The 20,600-nt window shown below is 41.4% G+C and overlaps 1 protein-coding gene across 8 annotated transcripts in view; it reads left to right on the forward strand.

Moving 5' to 3' along the window:
- Nucleotides 1-20,600, forward strand: part of rgs14b (regulator of G protein signaling 14b) — an 81,335-nt gene that overhangs the window by 9,067 nt on the left and 51,668 nt on the right. For 3 of the 8 annotated variants that reach the window (XM_058063977.1, XM_058063965.1, XM_058063964.1), the window contains 21 exons: nt 1,671-1,692; nt 1,848-1,999; nt 2,087-2,179; nt 3,720-3,863; nt 3,951-4,127; nt 4,204-4,282; nt 4,362-4,462; nt 4,545-4,763; nt 4,911-4,987; nt 5,496-5,622; nt 5,828-5,909; nt 6,982-7,034; nt 7,201-7,291; nt 7,451-10,184; nt 12,370-12,448; nt 13,224-13,301; nt 13,371-13,424; nt 13,490-13,555; nt 14,532-14,704; nt 16,713-16,905; nt 17,048-17,208. In XM_058063977.1, the coding sequence (XP_057919960.1) occupies nt 1,680-1,692; nt 1,848-1,999; nt 2,087-2,179; nt 3,720-3,863; nt 3,951-4,127; nt 4,204-4,282; nt 4,362-4,462; nt 4,545-4,763; nt 4,911-4,987; nt 5,496-5,622; nt 5,828-5,909; nt 6,982-7,034; nt 7,201-7,291; nt 7,451-7,707 (1,665 nt within the window). In that variant the 5' untranslated portion in view covers nt 1,671-1,679 and the 3' untranslated portion in view covers nt 7,708-10,184; nt 12,370-12,448; nt 13,224-13,301; ... (3 more) ...; nt 16,713-16,905; nt 17,048-17,208. Of the gene's footprint in view, nt 1-570; nt 797-1,670; nt 1,693-1,847; nt 2,000-2,086; nt 2,180-3,719; nt 3,864-3,950; nt 4,128-4,203; nt 4,283-4,361; nt 4,463-4,544; nt 4,764-4,910; nt 4,988-5,495; nt 5,623-5,827; nt 5,910-6,981; nt 7,035-7,200; nt 7,292-7,450; nt 10,185-12,369; nt 12,449-13,223; nt 13,302-13,370; nt 13,425-13,489; nt 13,556-14,531; nt 14,705-16,712; nt 16,906-17,047; nt 17,209-20,600 lie in introns of all 8 variants that reach the window. The other 5 variants (XM_058063970.1, XM_058063972.1, XM_058063971.1 and 2 more) reach the window with 5 other exon arrangements.

Raw genomic sequence — 20,600 nt, forward strand, 5'->3', positions numbered from 1 at the left:
TGCTAAAAATGTATTTTTTGTTATGTAAGCCGCTCATTATCTTAACCTGCTAATACTAATGTTTAGAATGTACAGCAATGTTTTTCTCCATTTACTAGCATCGAAGTAAATAAACATCCAACAAATTTGGAATAGAATATATATATATATATATATATATATATATATATATATATAGAGAGAGAGAGAGAGAGAGAACTCATTCAGAATTACATAGGCCCTAAATAAAGCCATATTATACATATTTTTTATTGAAGTAAAATCGTACATTAAGCGGAAATATTGATAATACAGAGGGTGAAATTATTGTACAAATACAATTAGTCTTGTCACCATAGCAAATTTCCTGGATTAATTATCCTACTGATAAACAATACTGTCAACATTTAATTAATTTGAGTCAATTTTCTTCATTAGTAGTAATATATGGCATAATAATGCAAGTAGTCTTTGCTGTTTAATAATAATTATACATGTAGTATGTTACTATTTTCATGAGAAGAGGCATTGTAATGCGTGACAGTGAGATGATAGTAATGTTACTTCCTCTTCTGTGGCCTGTTGCTATAGCAAGACCTCCTCGCCACGCAGGAAGTGACCGGGGAACCCAAGCGATGAGGTTTTTTTTTTTTTTTTAGGGTGGTTTGTCAAAGTGTACAAGTCATTTGGGTGGAGTACTCCATTGTGTGTCCATGCTTAGTGGACAACATCGTGTTTGACTTCAACATCAAACTGTGGCGTCTTGGGTAGCATGGCGAAGAATTGTAATTCTCTCAGGTCTCCTGTTGGCCACATGGTGAGTTAGGATGACTTTTTAGGATTGCATACTTTAAAAATGGGCCTTCACTCTCCATTTTGACATGTTGAGCGTTTTTTTTCTTTTATCTTGTACTGTCAGCATTCTCTGCAATGGCGCAAGCTGCTAAAAACGAACTGCCTGTTTGCCAACTTTGTCATGTGTAGGATGTACTCTATGTGATCCGTGATCAAAGCTTTTCTTTAATTCGCACTCTGCTCAAGCTGGCGGTCGGTTTCTGTGATTGGGCTCTCCAGGCTCGAACCAACGCTAGTTTGCTGAAGAAAAAAATAAAAATATGCTGGACTCCTGTTAAACATTTTCATGATTTGAAACGTGTAGTTTCAGCTTGAAGACATCTTTTTGCAAAAACTGAATGAGAGAAGTTGATGTTGTAACCACTTCCTGCATTCACTGTTGCTGCAATTAATGTAATTTGTGTTTTCCACATTGTTTTAATTCAGCGCTAAAATTGTGTATTTTTATGATTTTTTTTTTTTAATTGCAAAACATCCATTCTTATGTGCTTAACCAATGTTTATGTGGGGGCATGTTTCACCTCGTGCCTGTGTGGATTTTTTTCCGTGTACTCCTGTTTACAAAAACATGCATGTTAGGTTAATTTACATCTGTAGCCATAGCTGCCCTTGGGATGGAAACATGGCTGACAATTTGCGCCTCTTTGTCCACTCCCGATCATTCATTCCCAGCCCTGGAGGGACGCAAAGTGTTTTGCCCAAGGACACAACAACAGTGACTGGGGATGAGATGAACCTAAAATGGCTATTGTGAAGTTAACAACATTCTTATTCAGTTTTGAGACATTTTCTCTCGTCGGATAATGATTTCTGTGTCTTCCACTTTATCTTAACAGAGTCTCGCCATGTCAGATGGAGGTGAGCATGAAATGTCAACATGTGCCTACTAATCTTGGAGTGGAAACAAGCCCATGCATGCAACAAGAACACATCTTTAGTCTCATTCTTGGTCACGCTTAACTGTGCGGGTAAACGTGTGTGTGTGTGTGTGTGTGTTCTCTGGATGTGTACAGAGTTAAATATGTCCGCACGGAGCAGTGCAGGCAGCAGCTCCAGTCTCCCCGGGACCCCGGGCGGAGAGTCCAGTCCAGCCAACAGCGTCCTGAGCTGGGCTGTTTCCTTTGAGAAGCTGCTGGAGGACCCCTGTGGAGTCAGCTACTTTACAGTGAGATGTAGCATATAAACACAATAATGATGTTTTACTTTCACTTGGTAGGCGTGGGACCATGTTGTCTTGGGTATTTCTCTGCAGGCCTTTCTGAGATCTGAGGTGAGTGCAGAGAACATTTTGTTCTGGCAGTCATGTGAACAGTTCAGGAAGATCCCAGCCACGTCATTGGAGGAGGTATGACTGATCCTTTTTTGATAATTAACACATTCATGATTGGGTGGGGGCAGCACGGCGGGCGAGTGGTTAGCGTGCAGACCTTACAGCTAGGAGACCAGGGTTCAATTCCACCCTCGGCCATCTCTGTGTGGAGTTTGCATGTTCTCCCCGTGCATGTGTGGGTTTCCTCCCACATTCCAAATGTGACTCCAAATTGTCTATAGGTATGAATGTGAGTGTGAATGGTTGTTTGTCTATATGTGCCCTGTGATTGGCTGGCCACCAGTCCAGGGTATACCCCGCCTCTTGCCCGAAGACAGCTGGGATAGGCTCCAGCACCCCGCACGACCCTCGTGAGGGTAAGCGGTAGAAAATGAATGAGTTCTCCTCCTATTTTGTGTGGAAGTGGTAACTTTTAGGCTTCTTATTTTGTCTTTCCCCACCCTCGGCCATCTCTGTGTGGAGTTTGCATGTTCTCCCCGTGCATGCGTGGGTTTTCTCCGGGTTCTCCGGTTTCCTCCCACATTCCAAAAACATGCTAGGTTAATTAGCGACTCCAAATTGTCCATAGGTATGAATGTGAGTGTGAATGGTTGTTTGTCTATATGTGCCCTGTGATTGACTGGCCACCAGTCCAGGGTATACCCCGCCTCTCGCTCAAAGACAGCTGGGATAGGCTCCAGCACCCCGCGCGACCCTCTTGAGGGTAAGCGGTAGAAAATGAATGAATGAATGAGTTCTCCTCCTATTTTGTGTGGAAGTGGTAACTTTTAGGCTTCTTATTTTGTCTTTCCCCACCCTCGGCCATCTCTGTGTGGAGTTTGCATGTTCTCCCCGTGCATGCGTGGGTTTTCTCCGGGTTCTCCGGTTTCCTCCCACATTCCAAAAACATGCTAGGTTAATTAGCGACTCCAAATTGTCCATAGGTATGAATGTGAGTGTGAATGGTTGTTTGTCTATATGTGCCCTGTGATTGACTGGCCACCAGTCCAGGGTATACCCCGCCTCTCGCTCAAAGACAGCTGGGATAGGCTCCAGCACCCCGCGCGACCCTCTTGAGGGTAAGCGGTAGAAAATGAATGAATGAATGAGTTCTCCTCCTATTTTGTGTGGAAGTGGTAACTTTTAGGCTTCTTATTTTGTCTTTCCCCACCCTCGGCCATCTCTGTGTGGAGTTTGCATGTTCTCCCCGTGCATGCGTGGGTTTTCTCCGGGTTCTCCGGTTTCCTCCCACATTCCAAAAACATGCTAGGTTAATTAGCGACTCCAAATTGTCCATAGGTATGAATGTGAGTGTGAATGGTTGTTTGTCTATATGTGCCCTGTGATTGGCTGGCCACCGGTCCAGGGTGTACCCCACCTCTCATCTGAAGACAGCTGGGATAGGCTCCAGCACCCCCCGCGACCCTCGTGAGGAAAAGCGGTACAAAATGAATGATTGGATGGGTGTGAGGATTTGGGAAACAAACGTAATAACTCTGAAATCATCAGATTCGATGGTTTCAGGTCAGATCCACACGTTACGGAGATGTCTCTGATGGAGATGTTCTATTCCCAGCTAAAGGCCACAGCTTGCTCCATCTATGAAATGTACTTGTCCGAGAAGGCGCCCCACTCGGTCAACATTGACGACACGGCCAAGACGGATGAAAAAGACTTGGAACAACCCACGCCTGATATGTTTAACAAGGCTCAAGCACAGGTCTGTTTGGACTACTCCACTACACACGCTTCCGACATCCAGCAAGTTGACTTTGTCCAACCACGGTTGTCCTCTTGTTTGTGTCAGATCTTCAAGTTGATGAAAATGGACAGCTACAGACGCTTTGTGCGCTCTTCCCTCTACCAGAGCTGCACTTTGGCGAGTGTGGAAGGGAAACGTTTACCTCACCTCTCCACGGAACCTTTCCGCACGGTGTCCTGGGAGGACGTGGCCAGGAGAAGCCCCAACCTCGGTGACAAAAAGGTAGCACCAGATAAATAAAAGCATGTTTTGAGTTGTATAACATGCTTTATGACGATGAAACGACGGTCTCAAACAGAGCAGGAAGTCAGATGGCAGCAGCTTTTCGAGTGGAAAGATCTTGGATAAACAGCGCCAGAAAAGAGGATCCTTGGGAGGTGGTGCCCCGTCGAATTTTATCGCTTGTGCAGCCAAGCCCAACTTATGTAAATGACAATATTCTCTGACTCTTCTCAGCAGATGCATCCCACAGCAATGTTTCCCCTTCTCTCAGAGAGGCCGTGGCTGTGAAGTCTAGCAGTAACGTGGAGCTCGACTCCCTCTGCAGGACAGCAGAGGTCAGTGCAGGTTAAAACTGAAGCTTAAAGGAATTTGTGAAAGTTAAATTCTTCTCCATGTACATTTTTTTTTTTTTTTTAGAATGGCCAATCAAGTCCTCGCTCCCCGGAGCAGGGTGGCGTCCTGGGAGGTCGCTGTGGAATGGAGGGGGGCTACTGCTGCGTGTACCTGCCCGACGGCAGCGCCTCGCTGGCTCCAACCCGTAATGGCCTGCCCATCAGAGACATGCTGGCTGGCCTGTGCGAGAAGAGAGGCTTCTCCTTGAAAGACGTCATCATCTACCTTCACGGCAAGGACAAAGTGAGCGCTTGGCCACTCTGCCTCATGTCCTTTTACCATTCCCAGAGTTTAACTCCTGCACCAGCAGTTATATGATGACTTATCCATCTTCTTCCTCCTTCTTCCTGAATGACGTCATCTCCAAGTCACATTTTGTCTCCACCACAGCAACCGTTATCGCTGGACCAGGACTGCTGCGTGCTAAGAGATCAGCAGGTCTTGCTTGAGCTTCGGGTGACGTTTGCGTGAGTTGACTTCCTTGACACTTTTTTTTTTGTGTAATAGCAGGCTTTTTTACACACACACCGCAACACGCTTCACTGTCAGAGAGGGGGAAGTCCACGGTTCAACGCCCATCACTCATTCAGTTAATGACTTCTGTCCTTTTTTTGCAATGTCATCAATATGGTTTGCCCGGGACTGAAGCCTGTGCTTTACTTGGTTGAAGCCAATCTCCTCCTCCAGCCTCCAAGGATCAGGCTCAAAACTATGCCCCATGTCTGTGGAATGGGCTTCCCCGATCATCTGAGGGCGCCACAGACATTAGACCGTTTTAAAAGAAGGTTTAAAAACATATCTTTTTAGAAAAGCTTTTACATAGCTTGCCTATTTTAATGCATATTTAATGTCTTTGGTTCACTGTGTGTGTTAGTTTGGCTTTGGTCATTTCCACCTCCACTGCTCTACTTATTTTAGATGTGCGTTATAAATTTAAATTTATTATTAAATGCTTTTAGTGTTTTTGTGTTTCAGGCTGGAAATTGCCTTCACGGGGAAGACCGGAGGTATCATGGCAAAGTCCAGTAAGACACTGCAAGATGCCCTGTCAACTGTGTTACAGAAACATAGTCTAAAGCCTCACGAGGCCCAGGTCACAATTGTGAGTATTTCTATATATCTCTGATATACAAGTTGGTGTTGGAGATTTTAGTCTTCCTGGCAAATAACTGCTTGCGCACGTGCGTATTCTTGTTGAAACATTTAAAAAATAATTGTATCTTGGTTGCACACCACCTCACGTGTCTCTGTAATTGCACTGTAACCACTGAACATGCTGTAGCCTATGTTTTGTTTTGTTTCATCAGGTTGGAAGTGACGAGGCTGTGAACATGAGCACTACGGTGTTCAGACTGGCCAATAAGATGCTGCGGCTTGACAAAGTCAAAGGTGTGTTGAAACTTCATCAGACATTGTTGAGCTCGTTCTTTGACCTGTGTCTGCAAGTGGAATTGACAAGGTTTGTCCCTGAAGCAACTACACCACTCCATAAATAAAGAACATCCAAGTACTTTATCAATAATGTGCATTATACATACTATATACTATGCTATTCCCTCTTCATTACTTGTTGAGCAGTTGAATGGTAATGGTTTAATTTCATTTGAACATGCATCAGATTACAATTGAATGCATCCCATAATCAGTTCACAGTTCCACATGTCCAAAAGGAGTAGGAAGAAGCAAAGCTTATTAAATCCTACTCCTCCATCTGGTACTTTTACAATCAGTAACTGTTACATTTGTTCACTTCCTGCTTTCATAATACGGTTTAAGGTTTTTTTCTTTTTTTTTTTTTTTTTTTTTTTTTTTTAAATGTACCTCGTACCGAAGTAGGTGATATGACCATACAATGACATAATGGATCCTAGGTCATAGTTGTCATAGTTTATTCCTATCTCTGCCTTCATCTTTTGTCTTACTCTTCAAGTGTCTCTCCTTTTGTGGGACTTCAGTGTCGGAGTGTGTTTGGTTTGTTGAATGTCACGCCACGTCTAGTTCACACACCTCTTTTTACGTACTGCTGAGACACCACAACCAACTTCACTTTGGATCAGTGCCCCTCGCCTCAGTTTAGGAAGAGAAGTACGGTATAGATATATGTAGCTATACTGTAAGACAGCTAGTTTAAATGAACAGCCAATATGGACGGCATTTGCAAAATGGGCTCCAGACTCCATCTCTTTGTGTAGTGTACTGTAATTATTTTGTTCAGATTAATTCATATCCCAGGGGAGGCCAGTTCACTTCCTAAAATATATTTTCTAAATGAGTAAATAAAGGACATGCTACAAATTTGGTATTATGCGGCTAGGAAAGCAGCCAAAAAAGGGAAATATTACCCAGTGCTTTGTGCCCTCGAGCATATGTTGGCAACTAATGATATTGGTTTTATCCGTGTGATGCATTGTGAAGTTTTATCTTATGTATTTCCTGACTTTGTAACTTTTGTTTTGAGCAGGAAAAGACCAAGGCAGCATTCCAAGAGCCAGTGGAACTGCTGCAGCCACACAGGTGAGACAATGAGAATTTATTGGAATTGTGCAAAAATGGTAAAATGGTGCAATTATCTTATCAAACTTATCTCCTCCTCCAATCAAAAAGCACTAATTGTGTGCTATGGAATTAAACAAATGCCAGTTATTAATTTCATATCTGTCTGTATCTGTCTTGGATCCAGGCAGGATCAGGTGGTCTGGAGGCCCGCTTGTCCCCTCAGACCGACAAGTTCAAGACTTCACCAAAGCCTAGTAAGAACCGCGACATGGATGGTAGGACTCCTAAACCATAGGATAGTTAGGACTGTATCAAGAACAACTTTTTTTTTTTATCACATTAGCACTGGTCACCCGAACCACGCTCGATTTACCCCTAATATAGTAGTCAGTGTTATGTTAAGTTAATACCAGGTTGTACTGTGATAACATCAGGGCTCTTGGAAATGCTGTCGAGGGCTCAGTGCTGCAGAGTCGATGACCAGCGAGGTCTCCTCACTAAAGAACAGCTGGAAGTTCCTCTCTTCCTACAGCTTCCCCCAGACCAGGGACAGAACCTTGAGTCGTCAGAAGAGTCCGGCACAAACGAATCATCTACTGTACATGACTGCAAGGTTTCTGAGAACATCTCGTCATCTTCTAGTTTAGGTGACTCTGAACAGACCAAAGACTTGAGAGAAACATCAGTATGAAAGACTTTTGTGTTGGATCACGAGGAAATGGTAAGAAACTACAACATCCAACGAGGTGAGGTCAGTCTTGTCGAAAGGAAAAAGATTTATGTTAAGCACTTTTTAGTCATTTCTAAATAAGCTACAAGGCAACATTATGCTACCAACTCTCGAAATTTCTGGAAATATAAGCCGCCACTTTTTTCGCACACTTTGAACCCTGCGCCTTTAAACAATGATTTTTACAGGCTAATGAGCTGCTACCACTGATCATTTACGTTAGCGTGTAGTTACAGTATGGAAGACACAAATAGATTAGGTTTGTTTACGCTGGAGAACTCCAGTTCCCATGATGCTTGAACCGATTCAGGAAGTAGCGAATTTCCAAATTGCTAACGAGTGACACTGGGAACACAGAGTGGAGGTCGCATTGCAAGGTTTATAGTGTCCTGTCTCCAGCACTGTCACTTACATATTACATCTATTATAGCCATATCATACATTACAACATGGACACCTGTTGCTTATGGACAGGTGAGGCTCATGTTTGTGTAAAAAAACAAATTTTACTTGTTGAATTTGGTGGCTGTGGCTTATATTCAAGTGCATTCAATAATCAGGAAATCACGGTAAGTATCCATTTTATAAACACTACACATCCTCAGGAGGGTGTTTACTATATAGTTTTAATGTAGCCATAATGTTAAACAACCTGTATCTTAGCAGTTAGATGTATATATTTTATTTTCTGAATGATAACTTGCTTTTCTATTCATCTATTGTCCATGCTTAATTATGCGTTGTAACACAAATACCAGGACTGATAGCACAGGACTGGCCAGCTTGTGAAGAATATTGCACGTTGTTTTTGGGGTATTGAAATGTTTTCATGTGTTCTTGCGTGCTTATTAATGCTTTTGATTTCTTGTTTTCAGATTGTTTTGTTTGCCGTAATGGCGTTTTTCACAAAGCCTGGTTTAAGTCCTGCCATGCTACCACTTCATACTTGTCATTCTCAGGATTCACATTATGAATTAGTACTGTAATGCGGATGTGATACTCAAAATAGCTGAAGAGTGTATCGGTCAACAATTAAATATGTGGTCAAATGTGATCGTTATCGTCTTGTAGTTGGATTTGGCACGTCGGATACTAGCTTGAAATATGACTAAGTGAAATATGTACATCCTCATGTGTCGCCTGGCTGGGGAACTACCTCCTAGAATGCAACTAAGTGCTCTGGTAGACATGGAAGCTGCACTAGTGGACTAGTGATTGTCACCTCATCTTTCTCTGCATGTTGTATGCTTTATTTGTCGTATGCTTCATTTGTCCACAGGCTTGTTTTCCAGGGGTCTCAAACTCAATTTATTTGGGGGCCACTGGAGCTCGGGTCTGGGTGAGACTGGACCGCATCAGGTTTTCCCAAAAAAACAATACAAAAAAAAACGCATTTATTAAAAATAAAAAAAATGTAAAAAACTACAATCAAGAATAAAGAAAATCAATCAGTAATAAATAAATAAATATAATAATAATAATAATAAAACGCCAAATTATAAAACGTAAGAAACCATATATAGTTGGTAGGTAGACAAATTATTTTTTCGGATTAAAATGAACAAAGCATTATTAGAGCCCTGTAGACATGACAAAACACAACTATAGTCACATTTATACTCTTTATTTACAACATATTGCGCAACTGCAGGGTCTTGAGACACGTGCTAACTCGCAAACTAGAGAGCTAGCTACCCAAAACGGTAGCCTCCAAGTTATTTTCTTTAAACTTAAATATCCAAAAACTTACCACTTCCACACGGATAGGGAGGATAACTATTAACAGTTATTTAACCTTTAACATGAACATTAATCAAACGTAATAATTTTTTCTGGGTACATGATACCATACAGCATCCATATCAAACTTGCGCGGGCCGCACTAACATTAAACTTTCATATCAAGGCGGGGGCCTCAAACTAGTGTCCTGCGGGCCACATTTGGCCCGCGGGCCGCGTGATTGAGACCCCTGCATTAGGGCAAAAAAAAAAATAGGTGGGCTTTTAAAAATAGACATTAGTGATATCTATATGATACATTTCAGTTCTTCTTCTGTTTGTCTTTGTAACTAATAACTCTTTGCAGTATAGTTAAAGAATTAATATTAAACTGCATCTTTGTATATGTGCCGCATGCCGACCTCCGTCTGCCAAGATGCGTTCATTAGCATGCAGCATCGTGATAGGCATACCAGGTGTCTGGCATTATCTGTCTCTCTCTCTCTCTGTGTGTGTGTGTGTGTGTGTGTGTGTGTGTCCGTCCATCCATCCATCCATGCATGAATGGTGCGTCGGTGGAGCTTTGAATGGGCACAGAGGGGTGTGCTCTCTCTCACAGACTCCATAGCGGCAACAGTGACATGAGCATCTCCTCGGCTGGAAGTCTGCACTGAGGGTGAGAGAAAGAAAGAGAGAGAGAGGAAGGAGAAGAAAAGGTGGTGAGTGCCTGAAATTTGCTACATCTTTTGCATCCATCTATTTTTCCTTTTTTTTTGGCACCTGCTCCCCTTTTAGAAGATGCCTGCTTTTTTATTCATTGATTCCATCCTGTCACACCCTGCTTCCTGATGTATTGAACTTAATCGCTTCCCTGCAATTTAACACGGACAGGACTTAGCATTTCCTCAGTTTTCAGCTGACATGATGTATTCCCCGTTGGAGCTTCGTCCCCGTGCAGTGTAGGATTGCATTTTGGGGTTATCAACCATTTTAAATGTTCCAGTAGTTCCGACCTTCCCATGGAACTGCAGTGTAATACATACAGGTTAGAATGTACTGTATGTTACAATTGTGTGATAATATGATGAAACGGTGCATAATATGCATATTCATTCAGTGCATATTAATTCATCTCATTGTAAATTATTTTTTTGTTAACAATTGATATACTATCTTCTAATCCAGGGGTCTCAAACTCAATTTACCTGGGGGCCACTGGAGCTAGGGTCTGGGCAAGGCTGGGCCGCATCAGGTTTTCCAAAAAAAACGCATTTATTAAAAACAGAAAAATATACAAACTTTTTCAGTGCTTTGGTTCCGATTTTCTACAATAAAAGCTCTGATAAAACATTCCACTGTTCTCAAATATCTTAATTTTTATTTTTCTGCACAAAATAAGATGAAAAATAAATAAATCAGTAATAAATAAATATAATAATAAAAACTTAAGAAACCACATACAGTTGGTGGGTAGACAAATTATTTTTTTCAGATTAAAATTAACAAAGCATTATTAGAGCCCTGTAGACATGACAAAACACGACTATAGTCACATTTATACTCTTTATTTACAACATATTGCGTACTGCAGGGTCTTGAGACACATGCTAACTCGCAAACTAGAGAGCTAGCAACCTAAACGGTAGCCTCCAAGTTATTTCCTTTTAAACTTAAATAGCCAAAAACTTACCACTTCCACACGGATAGGGAGGATAACTATTAACAGTTATTTAACCTTTAACATGAACATTAATCAAACGTAATAATTTTTCTTTTGAAGTGACAATATGGTGACCAAACAGACTGCAAAGTTTATGGCTCCACCCTCTTGGTACCCAAACACTATGGATGGTGTCAGTGTACCTGAACTACACATTTCTAATGTGGACATGTTGTGCTTTTTAGATGTGATTTTGACCTCCCTCTCCTCCTCTCGATGTTGCATAGTGACTCAAAAGTGATGATGGGGTAGAAAGGAACGGTACAAAAGACAGCGGGGGCAACATTTTGTGTTTGCTCAGCCTTGCAGAACAAGGTTGTGGAGTAGCTTTTATAACTAAGTCTATTGTCGCTAATAATACACGGACGTGTTTTTTTTTTGCATGCATATCTGAAACGTGTAAGAGATGCACTGCATATAGTACCATCCCCCATCCTTTTGGCCGTGTCATGACTGCAGGGTTACACATGCAGTCGTGGGAAAAACCTTTCAGATTTGGGTCATGCTGGTGAGGGATGTTACTCGGCCGTCCTGCTGTGATCCTCCTCCAAAGGCTCTCTCAAAGCTCCAGAACGCCAATTTCATCCTAAGTGCACACCCCCCCCCCCCCTGAGTGTGCCAAGTCAACCAGCTGACTATACGGCCATAATGGCTCTAATGTATGAGAGCCGTAGGGAGTATTCATTCATTCTCACGTCTTCAATGAGCTTGTATGTAGACATCGACTCGGAACCTTGTTATTGACTTCCCGGTAACGCCAACACGATGCTGCCTTGACGTCAGCTGTCACAGTGGGTGAGTTATGGTGGTCGATCAGCATTCCATTTATTCTTAATGAGCTCTGAGCTGAGTGTTTCCTGTAGAGCAGCTGGCTGAGCGCCCAGGGGGAGACATTTAGTTTCATCTTATTTTGTTATTATTATTGTTACAATTTAGGACTACACAGACTGTACTTAGCAGAGGTTTGAAAATAAAATGCGTCTAGTTTATTTTTTTTCTCCAAAGCACTTCAATGACATTTCCATTTCCTGTTTCCTGACTGTTTTTGTTAATGTTTTTGGTTTTATTTGTCATCTGCACATGTTTAGTAGGACCGTTTCTTGTGGAATTGATTGTTGACAAGCAAGCAATTGGACCTGGAAATGTCTAAACGTCATCTGATAACCTCTTTGTCTTGTGTTTAGTACCTGTCTCAAGTCGGAGTTTTCAAACAGAATTGATCCTCAAGCTCAGAACTCGGCCATGGAGCAGAAGACAAATGAGGTATGAGTCTGATTTTTTTTTTTTTTTATGAATTACTGATAGGCGGCACGGCGGTCTAGTGGTTAGCACGCAGACCTCACAGCTAGGAGACCAGGGTTCAATTTCACCCTCGGGCATCTCTGCGTGGAGTTTGCATGTTCTCCCCGTGCATGCGTGGGTTTTCTCCGGGTACTCCGGTTTCCTCCCACATTCCAAAAACATGCTAGGTTAATTGGCGACTCCAAATTGTCCATAGGTATGAATGTGAGTGTGAATGGTTGTTTGTCTATATGTGCCCTGTGATTGGCTGGCGACCAGTCCAGGGTGTACCCCGCCTCTTGCCCCAAGACAGCTGGGATAGGCTCCAGCACCCCCCACAACCCCCGCGGTAGAAAATGAATGAGTTCTCCTCCTATTTTGTGTGGAAGTGGTAACTTTTTGGCTTCTTATTTTGTCTTTCCCGACCCTCGGCCGTCTCTGTGTGGAGTTGGCATGTTCTCCCCGTGCATGAGTGGGTTTTCTCCGGTTTCCTCCCACGTTCCAAAAACATGCTAGGTTAATTAGCGACTCCAAATTGTCCATCGGTATGAATGTGAGTGTGAATGGTTGTTTGTCTATATGTGCCCTGTGATTGGCTGGCCACCAGTCCAGGGTGTACCCCGCCTCTTGCCCCAAGACAGCTGGGATAGGCTCCAGCACCCCCGCGACCCTTGTGAGGAAAAAGCGGTAGAAAATGAATGAATGAATTGATACAAGTACGGCTCTTCATGTAACTGAATTGTTTCCCACCCCAAAGTGCACAACCAGCACCTCTCCACACAAACACATGAAGAACCGATCCAAATCCACAGACGAGCCGCAACAGTCAAAGAGGGTGAGACTCCTTCACGTCAATGCCGTCAATTCTTAACCGGATCTAATCACACGTCTCTTTTTTTTGCAGGCCTTTTCCTCCCAAAAATCCCTTCCAGGTAGACCACAGTTGGACAGAGTCAAGGTGGGTTTTGTTTGCATTGTAATGCAAACAAGTCATAGTCATACACGACTCGCTGTGTATTTCAGGAGTGCCTTGACGGTTCCGAGACGCCGTCATCCTCCACCGAGGAACTCAAGTGATCAATGAATGAAGTAAATGTCATCACACACGTCACAATAATCCTAAAAATATGTACATTATGTATACATGGATGACAAGTGTAAGGAAAAGCAAACTGTGTGTGAAACATGTTTAGAAATCAATGCGACATGACCTGATGTGCTTTCAAGATAATTGCATGGAAAATAAATAAATACAGCGGAACACCCCAGCTGGTGTTTTTCAGTTTTGGTTGACAATTTCCAACAAATTTTGCCTTGGTTTGTGTACATTTGGCAGTGAGTGTACAATATGGCGTGCATCCTCCAAAAAGGTGGTGGTGGAATAGGGACAAGAAATCATTCCTTCATTTTCTACTGCTTATCCTCACGAGGGTCGCGGGGGTGCTGGAGCCTATCCCAGCTGTCTTGGGGTGAGAGGCGGGGTACACCCTGGACTGGTGGCCAGCCAATCACAGGACACATATAGACAAACAACCATTCACACTCACATTCATACCTATGGACAATTTGGAGTCGCTAATTAACCTAGCATGTTTTTGGAATGTGGGAAGAAACCGGAGTACTCGGAGAGACCCACGCATGCACGGGGAGAACATGCAAACTCCACACAGAGATGACAAAATAAGAAGCCAAAAAGTTACCACTTCCACACAAAATAGGAGAACTCATTCATTCATTTTCTACCACTTATCCGCTAAGTCGCTAATTAACCTAGCATGTTTTTGAAATGTGGGAGGAAACCGGAATACCTGGAGAAAACCCACGCAGCCAAAAAGTTACCACTTCCACACCACAATGGTAGTTCAGTGTGTTTGTGTGCCCCCCCCCCCCCCCCCCCGTCTGACCTTCTGGAAGAGATTGACGCTAACCAAGGTTCCACTGTAGTGATGTTTATTGTTCACTTGTAAACTTTCTAATATAATAAAGTCATGACTATCCATCACTTTATGCCTTGGCAAGGATTCATCACTTAAACTAAAACCAGTTGTCCTCCTCTAACTACAAGTTAATACAGTATATGATGCTAACTGGCTACTGGAATAACTGGCAAGCAGTGTGGATGATGTCGACACGGATTGGAGAAACGCCTTTTCTGACGACGAGCCCCGGACAACCCCAACGAGGGAGGCGGTGTGGTGCCCAGGCTGAAGGCTGGACTGTGACTCCAATTCACTAGGGGTGAGTACGAAACTACATGGGGTGGGGTTGTGGACCTGAATGCTAAACATTGCAGCAGTCACTTAACATTACCTCTTAATAGTAAGTCGAAATCTCATGCTTGGAAGCTGGATGGGAACATTTATTTATTTTTTAATAGTTGAATTTCTTCATCCTTGTCACAAAGATGCAACGTTCATGTGTAGAGGAACTTTGGCTATTCCTTTATTGTTTAAAAAAAATCCTTACCGCAGCAGTATTAACTCCTTAACTTGAGTTTAGCTGTGTGTACACAATACTTCAACGCTTTCATTGTGTACCTCCAAGTCCCTGCTCTCATCATGGCTTAGAAACAACTTTTGGGGTTTAAGGGGGGGGGGCAGCGGCTATGCGAGTGTTATGAAGTTGTTTGTCTTAGGTCAGCGTATTGGTTTATTTGCTTAGTACCACTGATATAACGCTGACATGACTCAACTGGAGTCGGACAATATATTAAAGTGTTGGAGCTTGGATCATCACCGCTAGCCCCAAGAGCATGTTTCATAATAGTTCATATACACACAAACGCATGAAGATAGATTTGTCATCAACTGCAGAGAGTTCCAGGCCTGGGTGCATGTCTGATAATGATCTTTATGTTGCGATGTGAATAAAATAACTACATCATTTGGACATTTATTGATTTTCTCATGTTCATAGTATATTTCAGTTTATTTAGAAAAATCACTTTAATCAATCTAAAATGTCAGGATTTTTTTCCCAATTTTTTTTCTCTTGAGATTTTCAAATATTGCATTAAAAAATACTTATTAAATATAGAGTCATGGAAAAAAATGATAAAAAATCACTTTAATCAATCCAAAATGTGAGGATTTTTTTCTCAATTTTTTTCTCTCTCTCGAGTTTCAAATATTGCATTATAAAATCCTAATTAAATATACAGTAATGAAAAAAATGATAAAAAATCACTTTAATCAATCCAAAATGTCAGGATTTTTCACCCTATTTTTTCTTTCTCGAGGGTTTAAAATATTGCATTAAAAATATGAATGAAATATACAGTCATGGGAAAAATTATTTAAAAATCACTTTAATCAATCCAAAATGTGAGGATTTTTTCACAATTTTTTCTCTCGAGATTTTCAAATATTGCATTAAAAATACTAATTAAATATACAGTCATGGAAAAAATGATTAAAAAATCACTTTAATCAATCCAAAATATCAGGATTTTTCCCCAATTTTTTTTTCTCCTGAGATTTTCAAATATTGCATTAAAATATACATTAATGGGAAAAAGTGATTTAAAAAAATCACTTTAATCAATCCAAAATGTCAGGATTTTTTCCCCATTTTTTTTCTCTGGAGATTTTCAAATATTGCATTAAAAATACTTATTAAATATACAGTCATGGAAAAAAATATTATATTAGCCTTCTTCAATTTATTTTTTTTTTTTTTAATGCCCGGCACAACCAAAGGTACCTTTTATTTGAACAAATATAATGCCTACAGATCAATAAAACTGAAGAAGCATTTTCTCCATGGCTGAGTGTATTTTCCACATCTGCCACTAGATGTCAGGCTCCCCCTCTTTAGAGCCATGCTCTACTTCTCCCAGCAGTCCTTCCTTACTGTATGCTGTTGTTGACAAACAATAAAGCATCATTGAAGGAGACTTTCACTTGCACCTGAACACCTCACGATATTTGCCATCAATTTTCTGTGAAACAATTGTTCACGCTATGTAAGAACCAAGTCCAGGTCTGACTTTAAATCAGAAAGAATAATGCACCCTTGAGGGAAATACTGAAGATGAACTTTTCAAAAAAAAAAAAAGTCATCCAACTAACGACACCTAACAGTGACTTGAGTATGTACGCTGTCAAGGCCTGGGGTGTGTGGCGTGCGGCGTACAGCCTCCGCCAGGATGCCACATAGAGGGATAATGATGCCACTGACTGTAATTACTGTAATTCCGTTTCCCTGTAATGACTCAACTCGCTTGCATCCTCTTTTTGCTTTACAGGGACATGTCAGCACCCTCCCCTTATCCTCATCCTATGCTGGGGCCCCCCCCGAAATATTGCAAAGTGGCAGACATGAAAAGGAGAAGAAAATGGCTGTTCTTTTTAAAGCGGCAACCTTTGAATGAGGGAGGGTGAAGAGAGTCCCTGAAAGAGGCCGACTGCCTCGCTGCAGCTGCAGGAAATCACTTCCAAGTAGGAGAAGTTAAAAAGGACACTGATGTTTCCCTATTGATTCTGACAGGGTGTTTATTTGTTGAGAGCAATGGCGGTGTATGTGATTTAAGAGCGGGATGCTTTAATTCACATCTTTTTTTTTTTTTCCCCTGCCATACAGGAGGCTGATCAACACATTCACTCCTACTACATGTGCTCCCTTGCTCTGTGGTGTCATCTTGTCCTTTTCTCCATCACACCCCCGCCTGCCCTCCTCCCGCATGGAGAAGACCTATAACTACACTTTGCATATGGAGGCATCACATGATTCGCTTTTTCATGGTAATTATTCCTCTGTTGTTCCTCTGACCCAGGGGTCTCAAAGTCAATTTACTTGGGGGCCACTGGAGCTAGGGTCTGGGTGAGATTGGGCCGCATCAGGTTTTCCAAAAAAAAAAAAATGCATTTATTAAAAACAGAAAAATTAATAAACTTTGCTTTGGTTCCGATTTTCTACAAGAAAAGCTCTGATCAAACATTCCACTGTTCTCAAATATCTTAATTTTTATTTTTCTACACAAAATAAGATGAAAAATAAATTAATCAAGAATAAAGAAAATCAATCAATCAGTAATACATAAATAAATATAATAATAATAATAATAATAATAATAAAAACCACATATAGTTGGTGGGTAGACAAATTATTTTTTTCAGATTAAAATGAACAAAGCATTATTAGAGCCCTGTAGACATGACAAAACACGACTATAGTCACATTTATACTCTTTCTATTTACAACATATTGCGCAACTGCAGGGTCTTGAGACACATGCTAACTCGCAAACTAGAGAGCTAGCGACCCAAAACGGTAGCCTTCAAGTTATTTCCTTTAAACTTAAATAGCCAAAAACTTACCACTTCCACACGGATAGGGAGGATAACTATTAACAGGTATTTAACCTTTAACATGAACATGAATCAAACGTAATAATTTTTTCTGGGTACATGATACCATACAGCATCCATATCAAACTTGCTTCAATCACTTTATTGAAGCTATATATTGTAGTGTTGTCCCAGCATGCTTTGCTGGACTGCTTTGTAAATATGACATATCATGTTATGGAAGTTATTCCATGTAGTATTGATAGTTATGTGTGTTTAAGCAACATCACAGACGCCGCCATCATTAGAGACGTACATAAACCTCCTCCAGCACTCCCGTAGTCCCGACGGTCACCTCTGCTCTCCATTAACGCTCACAGTGCATCGGGAAATGTGAAAGGTCAAAGGTCTCTAATGACTAATGCATTACCGCTCACAGCGAGAACCCATTTACGTTTTTTTTATATGCAATGATGAGCACGTACGGACACAAACGTATGCGTGCATATGAGTCATAAAAATTACTTAGGAATGTCAGAGGTCGGGTCAGCCATCGCAGGGTTCAATGTCGGTAGCGGAGAGGTTGGATTTGGGAATGAGCATAGTCCGGAGATAGTGTCAGGTTCAAACTCCTGTGACACTTTTAAAAACACTTATTTTTTAAAAAAAAACATAAATTTATAGTTTCAATAGTTATTTAGATTGCAAAATGAAATGAATGTGAGTGTGAATGGTTGTTTGTCTATATGTACCCTGTGATTGGCTGGCCACCAGTCCAGGGTGTACCCCGCCTCTCGCCCGAAGACAGCTGGGATAGGCTCCAGCTCCCCCGCAACCCTCGTGAGAATAAGCCGTAGAAAATGAATGAATGAATGAGTTCTCCTCCTATTTTGTGTGGAAGTGGTAACTTTTTGGCTTCTTATTTTGTCTTTCCCCACCCTCGGCCATCTCTGTGTGGAGTTTGCATGTTCTCCCCGTGCATGCGTGGGTTTTTTTCCGGGTACTCCGTTTTCCTCCCACATTCCAAAAACATGCTAGGTTAATTAGCGACTTCAAATTGTCCATAGGTATGAATGTGAGTGTGAATGGTTGTTTGTCTATATGTGCCCTGTGATTGGCTGGCAACCAGTCCAGGGTGTACCCCTCCTCTCGCCTGAAGACAGCTGGGATAGGCTCCAGCACCCCCGCGACCCTCGTGAGGATAAGTGGTAGAAAATGAATGAATGCCTGACTCCCGAGAGAAGCTTTTTCTTCCTGAGTTAGCATATTTTAGAAGTAGAAGTTAGCCCGGTGGTTCCGCACCAGTAGCCCTTTGGCACGAGTCGATACATCACAGCGCCGAAAGTCCCGTAACTCCATCTTTGTCTGGTAAAATAAACATCAATTATTAATCCTTCATAACGTACTCGCACCCTCCAACCAAACTCTCTCATTACGTTGCACACTGAAAAAGGTCTGGGGCATGAAAAGCAGATTAGCATGCAATCATTCAGAGTAGTTAATCACGCTGATGGCTGACCTGAGTTAACACACAGCTTTTGCAGGGACAACAATCCACCGCAGTTTAAAACTCTATTGGTTCTGGTGCCATATTTGGACCTGATTGGGAACTCATTTGAGAGCAGCATCACACTCACTGTTCATGCAGTGATTGGTCAGGCTACCTGTCAGTCGTCTGATTGGACGGCAGTCATGTCAATCATTACACATACAATAGTCATATGCTAAATTGACTTTCCATGTTGTCTTTCTTTAAGGACAAATATAGAAATAGTTGTCATTTTGTTGACTGCACAATTCAGTTGCTAGTCCTCAGTGTTCAAGCATAGAGGTCAGGTCAATAAAGTTGTATGGTTTTGAAGCAGCCATTTTGTCTCCTGTCATATACTAGGTAAGGAAGCTAGCTTCTCATCAGTCCTGTTTAATTTACTTTGTCTTCTTCCAAACCGTATTTTGTGTGTTTGTCTGTTGGCAGTCGAGATATATTGGTATTATACTGCTGTAAATATGTTTCATTCCACCATTTTAAGACATAAAATGTTTGTACATTTCACCAAGTCTTGGTCATGCTAAAGTTGTATGGTTTTGAAGCAGCCATTTTGTCTCCTGTCGTATACTAAGTAAGGAAGCTAGCTTCTCATCAGTCCTGTTCAATTTACTTTGTCTTTTTCCAAACCGTATTTTGTGTGTTTGTCTGTTGGCAGTTGAGATATATTGGTATTATACTGCTGTAAATATGTTTCATTCCACCATTTTAGACATGAAATGTTTGTACATTTCACCAATTCTTGGTCATGCTAAAGTTGTATGGTTTTGAAGCAGCCATTTTGTCTCCTGTCATATAGTAAGTAAGGAAGCTAGCTTCTCATCAGTCCTGTTTAATTTGCTTTGTCTTTTTCTAAACCGTATTTTGTGTATTTTTGTGTCTGTTAGCAGTTGAGATATGTTGCTATTATACTGCTGTAAATATGTTTCATTCCACCATTATAGACATGAAATGTTTGTACATTTCACCAATTCTTGGTCATGCTAACGTTGTATGGTTTTGAAGCAGCCATTTTGTCTCCTGTCATATAGTAAGTAAGGAAGCTAGCTTATCATCAGTCCTGTTTAATTTGCTTTGTCTTTTTCTAAACCGTATTATGTGTATTTTTGTGTCTGTTGGCAGTTGAGATATGTTGGTATTATACTGCTGTAAATATGTTTCATTCCACCATTATAGACATGAAATGTTTGTACATTTCACCAATTCTTGGTCATGCTAACGTTGTATGGTTTTGAAGCAGCCATTTTGTCTCCTGTCATATAGTAAGTAAGGAAGCTAGCTTATCATCAGTCCTGTTTAA

This window comes from Doryrhamphus excisus, chromosome 23, assembly GCF_030265055.1.
Source record: "Doryrhamphus excisus isolate RoL2022-K1 chromosome 23, RoL_Dexc_1.0, whole genome shotgun sequence".
NCBI lineage: Eukaryota > Metazoa > Chordata > Actinopteri > Syngnathiformes > Syngnathidae > Doryrhamphus > Doryrhamphus excisus.